The sequence below is a fragment of the Nematolebias whitei genome, chromosome 17, assembly GCF_014905685.2.
Source record: "Nematolebias whitei isolate Nwh7 chromosome 17, NemWhi1, whole genome shotgun sequence".
Taxonomy (NCBI): Eukaryota; Metazoa; Chordata; class Actinopteri; order Cyprinodontiformes; family Rivulidae; genus Nematolebias; species Nematolebias whitei.
Window position 1 is genome coordinate 25803001 of NC_056514.1, and position 11968 is coordinate 25814968.

The 11968-nt window shown below is 40.6% G+C and overlaps 1 protein-coding gene across 1 annotated transcript; it reads right to left on the bottom strand.

Annotated features, from left to right (window-relative positions):
* Nucleotides 1-8676: 8676 nt before the first annotated feature.
* On the bottom strand, nucleotides 8677-10286 carry LOC119423491 (zinc finger protein 436-like). The gene is made up of 3 exons (XM_037690887.1): nucleotides 10234-10286; nucleotides 9702-9892; nucleotides 8677-9602 (listed from the first exon to the last, which is right to left on the bottom strand). The coding sequence occupies exons 2-3, from the start codon at nucleotides 9889-9891 to the stop codon at nucleotides 8677-8679; spliced, it is 1116 nt and encodes a 371-aa protein (XP_037546815.1). The 5' UTR covers nucleotide 9892; nucleotides 10234-10286.
* Nucleotides 10287-11968: the final 1682 nt, after the last annotated feature.

Genomic DNA, 11968 nt, shown 5'->3' on the forward strand with positions numbered 1-11968 from the left:
CCGAGTGCGTCGCTTCCTGGACGGAAGGTGAGGGTGTTAACGTCAAGCACGTTTCAATAAAGTTTAGCTTGAAGCTAATCAAAACTAGCATCGTTGCTTCCGTTTTATACACTTTACTATATATTATAACTTAAACTTTTTTTTAATTTTTATTATTTGAGGTACTTTTTTTGTTTTGCGTTGCGTTATTGTAGTTGCGCACAACTGGTTTAAGGCAGGCCGATTTGTCATTTAATAATTGGATTGGGATCTCCTAAGAAGCGTGTTGTTTTAGTCAAACCTTGAGAATGCGCTCAGAGTGTGTGTTGGGGATCACTCTCTGCTACTACCACACCAAGCTTGAGCTCAATAAATGTAAATCTGACTGAGTTGCAGCTATTTTATTTTGCGTTTGTGTAATTTTCTGTAGCGGCCTTTTTGAATGAGGCTGACTGAAAATTAATAAGTCTTACGTCCAACGATTGATTAAATGGAGTGGAGAAAGTACTCGAACACTGTACTTAAGTAAAAGTACAAATAAACAGACAAAAATGTACTCCAGTAAAAGTAGAAGTGCCACATTAATGTTTTTACTTAAGTAAAAGTGACTAAGTACTTGCTTTTAAAAATACTTCAAGTAGTAAAAGTACTTGCTGAATGTATTACCTAATGCAATGGTCTACAATATCATAAAGTGTGCCTTCCATATGTATATTTTCTGTAATACATTAATAGTGAGTCATTTTAATGAACGATGCTGCAGATAATACATGTTTTTATTGTGTTTACTCTGTGACACAGTTCACACTTGGACTTGTGATTCTGTGCATCAGAATTTCAGGGATGAGTTAAATGCCATTAAGCAAAATAAGAAAGAGGAATGATTATACCTTTGAAAGTTTTTATTTAACACAAAGCAAAACCAATGTGTCATTTTTACTGCAGTAAACACATTTAAGTAAAAGTTGTCTGCCTGAACAAAAGGGGCATTAGACACAACTAACAAAGGAATATCTGATCATTTCAACTTCAGTTTGTCATCAACTCTAGTTAAAATACTGTCTAAACCTTGTAATGGGTCAATAGTGAACAATATTTTAACTTCCTGACACCGTTTTCAAAACTTGGACCCGAGTGTTGAGCCATTTGGAGACATCACTTGTCTCCTAACATCATGAACTGACACATTTTAATATTGCAGCAAGAATTTCTTGTTCAAGTTCAGAAGGAGTTGGTTTTCAAAGATTTTGAGTCCAGTCTGTCTCTTTTGGGAGAGAAAATCTGTCCTGCTGTATTGAAGTCTTTCAATAGTCTTTCAATAATCTTTCAATAAGGTGCGTATCTTCTGGCTGACTCTCCGTGGTGGAATCCAGTTTGGGTGTGTTAGTGGTGCTGCAGGTGCACCCAGCTCAATGACGTATATACTAGAATATACGTCATTGGCCCAGCTCTTCTTCAAGGTGGGTCTAACGTTACCTGCCCACTTTGCAGTGATTCAATGGACCAACTCCCCTCTCGCCATTGGTTTCAAATTAACGAACAAATAAAAAAACTGCAACGTGAATGTAACTTGTAACACAACGCATTATAGAAATGTAGTGTAGTAGAAAGTACAGATACTTAATGGAAAATGTAGTGGCGTAAAAGTCAGAAGAAGCCATGTTTGACTATACTTAAGTATATAGATACATGAAAAATGTACTTAAGTACTTGTACGTAGTTACATCCCACCACTGATTAAATCTGAGATATTTTGCTAACAGACAAACTTAAAAGTGATTACAATTGTTATAAAGTTTGAAGCTAAGATCTCAATCAGCTAGCCCTCGTGTTGAGACTTTCATCTACTACTGCCTAATAAGCCATTTTTTTATCATCAGACCGCCATTTTGTTTGTCAAGGTCACGAGGTCGGTCAGGATAAAAAAAGTAAATCCAGCCAGCGCATAAACGAGTTTAGCTTCACATTTTAAGTGGGATCATTTGGGTTATATCTTCTTTATGCATTGAATAGCTGAGGTAGTAACATGTTGGTTATAGTAGAAATGTTGCCAAGAGTTGGTATTTGTCAGCTATTCATTATCTTTACCTGCTTTTTCCTTTCCAGGTCATGGGGGTCACTAGTGCTCATATCCAGCTGTCACTGTGTGAGAGGCAGGGGACACCCTGGACAGGTCTCCAGTCCATCACAGGGACACATGAGACAAATAACCATTCACTCTCTCACTCACACCTAGAGACAATTTGGAGTTGCCAGTCAGTCTAACATGCATGCTTTTGATCTGTGGGAGGAAACTGGAATACCCGGAGAAAACCCACGCATGCACGGAGAGAACATGCAAACTCCACCCAGAAAGGCCACATGCCTGGATTTAATCCGGCAACCTTCTCACTGAGAGACGGCAACTCTGATCCACTCTTCCTCCTTTGTCAAACAAGTTGACTGTGGGACAAGTGGAGTCAAACTGATTCATGTCTTCATATTTATCTGTAAGAACATAGAATTCACTGTTGATTTGAGAAAGTCATTTATTGCACCTTTGACCTCTGACCTCATCATGTGACATTACTTTGCTACGATTGTAGAAAATTGTTGGAGACAAAAGTTCTCGCTTATTTTACGGACTCACATTCAACGGCAGGAGAAGATTTTAAACAGGTCAGATTTTCAGGACAGGTTTCATAAATACACACGGAGACCAGTGATGAGGATCTGCAGCGTGCTGCATTGTCCACTCGCTTTTTATACCTTATCAGTTCATCCGAGCTCACAGAGTGCAGGAGGTGTCCTTCACTCAGCTCCCCATCCAGCTCTTTCTACTAACGCAAACATATGGTTCATTGACATTCTCAGCCGTAGTAATAAAACATCCATAAACTTTGACCCAAAATTCCCCAACAAAAATCACTTATTCTTGCATTAAATCTGTAAAATTGGCAGATTCATCGCATTTTTTAGTGTCAGTTTAAGTGAATTAGCTGTAGTCGCCATCCTGAATGATTATTTTTGCAAAGGTTCATTCACATCCATTCAGTTGTGCATGAGATATTTTGTCAATAAACACACACAAGCAAAAACATAATTGTTTTGGAGCGATAACTATCTATAATTAAAATTTTCACGGTCATAATGAACATTTTAACAGTCCAGAACACCATATATCCAATCTATAATCAATATTTCAGATCTGAAATATCTTTTTGGACAAACACTTTACCAGTTGTGTGTTTATCTTTTAGCATCAGATACTTGCAGGGTTTGAACATTCTTCATATGTTGACTGAACACTAGTGGACATGTTGACTGGAAAGAGTGTGGACTGGGCGCGCTCCTTTTGCGACAGTTAGGCAATGCTCCAAGTAGGTATCTAAGTTATGACGAGTGGGAGGAGCTTCCTTTTAAATCAAGTGTTTGCAGAGGGAGGATCCATCATTTAAGTTTATGGTGTCCTATCACAGCTGACAGCATAAATGTGTAGCAGGGACAAACAACAGCCAGAAATCAGCTAACGTGCATTTTATAATCAGATTTGGATCTTGGAAGTGAAACAACTTTGTTGGGGTTTGCATCAGTCACATGGTTCAGCTGCTAGGACTGAGCTGATACACAGCTTGAAATGGATTGCAAACAATGCCTTCCCAGCCATTTTTTCACCCACTTTGCGAATGGTGTGCAGCAAGTCGGGAAGACAGAGGTTTTAACAAAGGCTGCATTGCCTTTCAAGGAACTTTTGCTTTTTAAGCATTTTTTGTTGTTGTACTAAACAAGCAGCATGCTCAGCTGCAGAACTGGAATGCAATATTTACACACCTGTGCATTCTCTGCTTATTTACTCGAAATATCCTCAGTAAAATGGGCCTGTAGAGTTTGAACTGGGAGAAACTCACATTTCAGACATTCAGGAAATGAGAAGTGACGTCATTTGTTCTTAGGGGGATGACTTCTGGGATTACAGAAATGTGGACTTTAAATGGGAGGAAAGCCAGTCTGGATTTATGAAAAGCTCTGAACGAGGAAGAAAGTACTTAGAAAAATCTTAATCTTATCAAATGCAATCTCAGTTTTGAAGACAATGCCATTTAGACTGAGAGGGATGCTAATACTTGTGCATAAATATAATTTCATATATGTTGGTAGATTATATGCGACAACATACTGGTTTCGTAATCTAATTTTGCAAGTTCAAACTTGTTCTCTCAAAACAAGTGATTTGCCAAACTAATACAAAATCTGAAAACCTGCAACTTTATTATTTCAGTACTGATATTTAAGCACAAAAGTTAAAAACTGATCTGTGGTTACCCTTCATGGTCAAATTGTGACATCTAGCGTGAGAAGTCCAGAGGTTGTAACAGTATCCTCTCACATGTGTAACCCTTGTAATAGACCAAATAAATCACAAGGTAAATATTACGCATGTTGACAGGATGCGAGTAAACTGATCTGAGCGATAAAGCCTTGTGGCCAAACTTCTGCTGTTACTTCAGGAAACTTGAATATTAAACTGTCCTGAAAACACTTAGCATGAAAAACAATCACCGAGCCTTTCGTTTGTAATAAATACAATTTATTCAACCTGGTTACAGTTGCAATAAATACAGCATGTACAAACATTTAGTTATTTAGCTTCTCCAGTGACAGTCGTGCAGTTTTGTTTGCAGGTCAAGAAGTTACACCTAGAACTGAGGCAGACACTCAGCATCAGTCTTCTGAGGCAACTTTTTAACCAGCAGGCCTGGTTATCATTTACACACCAGTTCTGGTCAAAATAGATAGATAACCAACAGCATCATTACAGTTCAAGCCCACGAAGTGAAACTCTTTGGTTTTTACATCCTCAGTTAAATTATTGATTGTCACTGACGGAAAGAAAACCAAGTCTGAAACAAGTTCCAGTATTATCTGCACCAAAGTTACGGATCAATGACTGGGGGAAAAAAAGAAAAAAGAAGGAATCGACAAAGACGGACAAAAGTTTAATGCATTGAGTTTGCAATAAATCAGCTGATAAGATGTATTATGAATAATGACAGAAAAAGACAGCCAGATAAAGCAAATGTCTTTCAAAAACTTTCCACTTTGGATTTTTAGGTATGGAAGCTCTGAGTGATAAGTCTGATGGTTAAAAAAATAAAAGTTCAGTATGTAGCACAATAACAAAAATTTGGGACAAATTTAAATTACCCACACCATCAGTAAAAGGAAGACGCTTCAGTGATTATGAATGGCTCTGCAAGTAAGTAATTTTACTATAAGCATGTATCATAATATTAGCTGCCCTTATAGTAACACATCGTGCTGTGTTAGTACTGGCAAGTAGCAACGCTTTATCAATGTATGTAAACAGAATGTACAGTAATTTTGATGTTGCAATTAAAGTTATCACAGTTTATGTGGAAACTCAGATGACGCTATATATTTTTCTCCTTCATTGTAGATTAGATTAAAAGAAGGGAAAATACAGACAGGCAGCATGTGGCTGAAGTGCTGGGATGTCTCACCTCTACCCAGTAAGTGCTGGCAAAATACAAAACAAGGTGAGAAGTCCAGACAGTGAAATTGTGAAGTTGTCAAGGACTTTCTATTGTAAATTAAGTGTAGTAATCCACCACAGGCCTGCCTCAAACTGGCAGCCTGCATGGACCAGCACCAGTGAATGAGAAGGTTGTGAATTCAGTGAGGAAAGCAAAGATCCATCTCATGGACAGTCTGTGTGAGAACTCGCAGAACCGATTTGTTGACATGAACTCCAGGGTTCTTCATGGAACCAAGTTGGTGGATCTGAAGTCTTGGCCTGATGCACAACACTCTGAAGGTATATAGTTAGTCCTAATATTTTTTCAATTTTAAAACAATTCACACATTTGGTGATCCATGTAGTATAACTAAATATGTGTGGGACTATTTGTGTGTCTTTCTGCAGTTTGGGGAGGCAGAGGTAGATGAACTGACAAGTCCTTCAAGCCTCAGGAGTGACAACTGATCTCAGCCCAAACCAGTGGACGATTCTAAAAAAAATGTTTGCACCAAAAAGGTGACACCCTCCATTCTACAACTTGGCCCGAGATCATGTGCTCAGCTTGGTGGACCTCATCCTCTCCATTCCAGCTTCCACTGCCGACTGTGAGAGAGGATGTCATGCTGTTCATGATGTGCTATGTTAAATCAGTCTAAATACATATGTATGGTCAATCTTGCGCTGGGTCGTACCCATATCTGAAGCAGGTCTCCAAGGTGAGCAGCCTCTGGCATTAGAAGAAGGGAGATAAGGGAAGTCGGCAAGTCAGATCTGTAACTTCAGGAGATGGATTGGCTCTAAGGGCTGGGTCAGTTGGGCTGAGGTCACGGTGTGATTTGCTTTGGTCCGGTCTGTTCTCTACTCTGTTGGCCATTTTAGTTAGCTTCTGCTGCTATTTGTATCTGTATTTCTATTTTATGTTTTCCTGTCTGCTGTGCATGTTTGGTTCTTTTGTACAGCACTTTGGTTGGCCTTGTTGCTGTTTTAAGTGCTATATAAATAAATTGGTATGGTATGGTATGGTATGGTAGGTGTGAAGCAGGGCTGGACACGCGCCACAACTGGGAGAGTGGTCCCCGTCGTTGCCCTTCGCACGGCACTGCCAGAAGGCCGGGGCGCAGCCCGCATCATGGGCACCCCGCTCCGCAGCCAAAGACGCGCCTTGTGCACGCCGGCGGCCCAGGGGGGTGGGCGTCCTGCAGTAAGGTGTCCGCACCTGGCACGAAGGCGGGCCGGCAGGCGGATGCGGCACGGCGGGAGGCGGCAACTCTGGACATACGCCGGGCACTTTCCATGGATCTCCCCAGCTGTGGTGCTAATCGGGGTCCCGCACAAGTGGGCTGCCCTGGCGGGTGGGTGGCCTCAGCTGGCACCTAGCAGCTGACTTGGAACTGGTGCGAACCAGGGGAATATGACTGTTTAATTAAAACAAAGCATTGCAAAGGCCCGTGGTTGATGTTGACGCAATGTGATTTCTGCCCAGCGCTCTTAATGTCAAGGTGAAGAAATTCAATGAAGCACAGGTAAATGGCAGGAGGAACTATCTATGACACAGCAGGTGCGAAGGGACTCACCTCTGGTGACGAGCATGAATGGATCTAGTCCTAGCCTGTTTTTAAAAAAGGAGTGTTGGTGTCCCATTCCTAGTGTGATCCAAGAACTTAAACTCTGACAATATATTCTTACGAAGTCTCAGCCATACTTCGATACTACTCTAAGGGCTAGATCCTAACAATCAAGTGGCTCATGGCCGCTGCCATGACCACACAATACCGCAAATGTGCACACTCAGAGGGAGACAGCCCCAGAAGGTCGATCAGCAGGCTGCTCCAGAGAGGGCGAGAAGAAATCAACGATGAGTGGCCACAGACACAGAAAAGACCCAGGGTTGGTCTTACATGCAGAAGAGTGCTGGTTCTCACTCGTAAGCCATCTTGTTGTTATGATTCTGTTCGGATTGTCACAATGATGGAGGAAGCCGGGTCCATGCCAGAGCAGGCTTCCAGAGCAACTGCAAATACTGGTCTGTGTGGGTGGGTTTGCGGTACACCTCAGTTTGCAAATGTCCTCTATCAGAGACTGAGACCTCACAGTCCAAGAAAGCCAACTTGCCATTTTTTACATCTTCTCGGTTTGCGGTTTGACTCCCATCACCCTTTGGAGCACAAGTTAGGAGTCATCAGGACTCTGTATCACAGAGCAGACAGCATCCCCACTAACTCAGGAGCCAGGCAGAAGGAGAAATCCCACACAAGACAGGCTCTAGAGCAATGTGGATATCCTAACTGGGCCTCCTGAAAGCAGAGAAGAAACCCAAACAGGTCTCCAGTCAGCCATCAGGTGAAAAAGAGGAACCCAGACCAGTGGTCATTCCGTATGTTGAGGGAGTATCAGAGAAACTGAGACGTTTATTTTCTAAACATAACGTCCCAGTGGCTTTTAAACCCCAAAATACATTATGGCAAAGACTGGTTCATCCCAAAGATCCAGTCCCCCGGCACAAACAGAGTAATGTTGTGTATGCTGTTCAGTGTCAGGAGGGCTGTGATCAGTCTTACATCGGGGAAAGTAAACAGCCACTGGCCAAAAGGATGGCCCAGCACAGAAGATCAACATCATCAGGCCAGGACTCTGCGGTCTACACTCATCTCCAGGCCAGCGGTCACTCTTTCAGGGGTGAAGATGTTCACATCCTGGACAGAGAGGAACGATGGTTTGAGAGAGGAGTAAAGGAGGCCATCTTTGTGAAAAGAAATTGTCCATCATTAAACAGGGGTGGAGGCCTCCGGGTTCAACTGTCCCCCTCTTACAATGCTGTGATTGCTAGTATCACTCAACCCCCTGTAAATAGTAAACAGCCATCAGTGTGCTAATGATCCATTGTTAGGCTGATGGTCCTTCTTGACCATGTGAGCAGCTGGTTTTTGTTGTCAGCAGCAAACTGGTTGATCCACTCTGAGAAGGTGCTATTTAAGAGACTGAGCTGAATACAGCACCTCAGATTGAGGAAGTCTTTTGGATAAAAGACGAAATGTATCTAGATTTTTTTGCTTTTTGTTTTGTTTTTTTGAATGTCCAGAGGACCAGATTGAGTCGTAAATATTCTGTGCCTTACAAATCACATAAATGCAGGTATTTTTTTTAAATAATAAAACAGATTTTAAACAATCCTTCAGTGATTAGGTAATCATGCTGTTCGATCCAGAAAACCTTACAGCTGCTCCCTGAAACTGCAACGTCTTCCCAGTGTGGATCCTCTGATGTCTTTTGAGATTCTCCCCTCGACTGAAGTTCTTTCCGCACTGGTTACATCTGTACGGTTTCTCCCCCGTGTGGACCCTCTTGTGTTTACTTTTATCTCCTGCCAGCCTGAAACGCATCCCACATTGCATGCAGCTGTACGGCTTTTCTCCTGTGTGACAGCGATGGTGTATTCTTAAGTGGTAGAGGCTCCTGAACATTTTCCCGCATACAACACAAGGGTGTAGGCTGCCTCTCTCTAGACGCTCTGTCACAATTAGTTTTTGGTGAAACCTGCTACTTTTGGTTTTAGTGTACCCCTGGCTCCTGTGTGCAGTATGATCAGCATTAACAAAGACAAGTCCAGAAGGTTCTGTGCCACCATGTGGTCTGTGGGTCTTGGAAGAGATGTGAAAATTAGACCCCAAGCTTAAATCCACACGTCCAGTACATTGTTCTTGGGGAGGGAGCTGCTCTGATGTTGTGCACTCTGATTGTTCGGCTTCGCTTTTGATGACGTTGATGCTGAGCAGGGAGCTGGGGTAAGAGGTGCACCCACTGCTCAGGGACACTGCACCTGTGTCCCCATCAGCAGAAAGTGCTGTTTGGACACTCTCTGCATTCTCACTTCTTTTAGTTGCCACCTGTGGTTGTACTTTGAGATGCCCAATTCCAGACTGACCAGTGTTGTACTGCTGTTGTTCTTCAGGTTCCATCTTCATCTCGTTATGTTTGTTGCTGATCATCAGCCTTTGCTTTGTGTGAGCAACATTTGGATTATGCATCAGAAACAGGGCTGAATCCTGGTTTTGGTGTGCTGCGTCATCCGTTCCAGCATATGGAAAGTCAGTTGTAGGCAAAACAGCTGTAAAATTCAGAAAACAAAAAAAGGCATTTACAATTCCACTCTTGGCAATTTATCTAATCATGGATGTAATTACTTCCACACTGACACTTAACCCACCTGTGCCTTCTTTGGGTGTGCTTTCCTGAAGCTCACGCAGTCTTCTTTTCAGACTCTCGTTCTCTCTCTGCGTTCTGGCTGTTTTTTGCTGGTACTCCGATACGGTCTCCTTCACCACATCCAGAACCTCATTCACAGCTTCAGTCAGCAGTTTGGCCACACGAGCGTTCAGGCGCTCCAATTTAGACATCCTAAAAACAATGAAATCTTATGAGGGCTCAAAGAAATGGTGTTCAGTAGTTCAGGGTTCACATCAAATGATTGACTAAACTACAAAAGTACAAATACTGATATCTTGGTTCCAAATTTTAAGAGTACAAGGAATGTTTTGTCTGTTTTTCTAATTATTGTAGTTTTGTTTTGTAGCTAGGTGGAACATATTGCGATAAAACTAAATGTCTTAATTCTTCAACTAAAGTTTTTTATACTAAACAATAACGTTGCGAATAACAAAATATTCAACACTAATATTAAGCAACAGACATGTCATAAGTAACCTCTTGGCTCATTTGTTTAAAAGTGACAGAAATACCTGCGAGCTGTTCGTCAACCTGCCTTCTGTAAACAAACAGACTCGTTAGCCACATTAGCTAACTGTACAGCGCTGTTTTCACTTTAAGTCCAAATATTAAAAATTTTTTTTACTCTTAGCACCGTCAACGTGTGGACGAAATATCTCCTTTGAATGTTTTGAATCCTACTCGACTGTAAACTGAGCACAACCACGTTCAACGATGCTAACCTGCGAAGAGCGACATTCAAATCACGTCACAGCTGACTGCATCACGTGACCACTCACTCACTTCCGCTCAGCAATGCTAGGTTAGCGGTTCACTCGAGTTAATGATCCAAATACTTCACTGATAAATAACTCCCAAATCCGGTGTATTAATTAATCCGGATCCTTCATGTCCTCTCTGACTGCTGCGAGTTTGACCCCCAGAGTTGGAGGACTGACCTGAAACTGCTGCATCATAAAACAGTGGACTTTAGATGAGTCGAGTCACTGATTCGGATTAAAGAATTACAAGAAAAACTGCTGAATCAGCGGAGTTCGTTCACGGACTTCGGTTCAATCAGTGAATCGAAGTACTGTGATGAACTAAAGCCCTTAGTTAGAGTGGTTAAACTGGCTTTTGTTCGTTATGTGGCTGATATATCTCATGCACGTGCTAGAATGTTAAAAATGTTTGTTATATAAATGCTCGTGCTATAAATGGCAAATGTTGGATATATTGTTGTAAAAAAAAAAACCTAGTATTTATTACTGTTAAAACAGGCATAAATACTTAATATACTACATTCATATGTGCACACATTGTATTATTATTTCTATTTTTTTTCTTCTTCTGTACTTGTCATTCTTTTGGTTAATTTTTACATGTTCTCCATTTAACCTACATTTTTACAATATACATTTAACATAAGTTAACATTTTGGTGAACACATATTTGATTTGCACATTACCCTTTATTTGTTTTTGTTCCATATTTGTAAGCTTTTTTTGTTGTGTGGAGTTGTCAAATAATAATTTCTATATTCAGTTTCATATTGCTCCTTAGTGCTCAAACATGAAAGGCCCTTTGAATTTAACTAAATATCTCAGGAGTGAATATGTCAATTTAAGCAAATCTCAAAAACAATGGTGTACATGTGATTATATAAATAAAACTTTTAGTTTTATTATTAGTGTAAAAACAAAGCTGCCCAGCATGCCATCTACAGTAGGCTCTCACTTTTCATCTGAGTTTAATTCAAGCTTTCCCATTACCAACAATTAAAAATGCTTTCTGATATTTATAAATATATATATATATATATATATAAATTTTCAAGTCAGGCATAAAAACTATAGCTTCATTTAAGCTCCTGATATAATCATTGTGAAAAAAAAACTTTTAAATTCCACTGTCAATGCCTTATCTCCACTTGTGATTTTTCCTTTTACTCTAATCTAAAAAATATATATTATTAGCCTTAAAAAGAGAAATATTTGCAACTATGACGTCACCTTTCAAAGTTTTTGAACGCTCATAAATCAAGCTTGTGGTGTTTGACTGCCATCTAGTGGTAAAGATGAAAAACAGCTGATTTAACTACAAGTCATCAAAATCTGTGGCTTTCTACCTCAACTTTCATGAACCAACAAAATAAAAACACACCACAGTTTGTGTTTTCAGTTTTTACATCACAACACATTTCACAAGTTTATTATCCTATTTTTTTTTTGTAGCTCATGAAGTTCATTGTTCGAGTTCAGCAGGAGA

Excerpts from the sequence above, each read along its gene's own strand:
- LOC119423491 (XM_037690887.1), bottom strand. The coding sequence starts at position 9,891 with ATGTCTAAATTGGAGCGCCTGAACGCTCGTGTGGCCAAACTGCTGACT. Across the intron at positions 9,603-9,701 it reads CACACCCAAAGAAGGCACAG|CTGTTTTGCCTACAACTGAC; the intron begins GTGGGTTAAGTG and ends TGAATTTTACAG.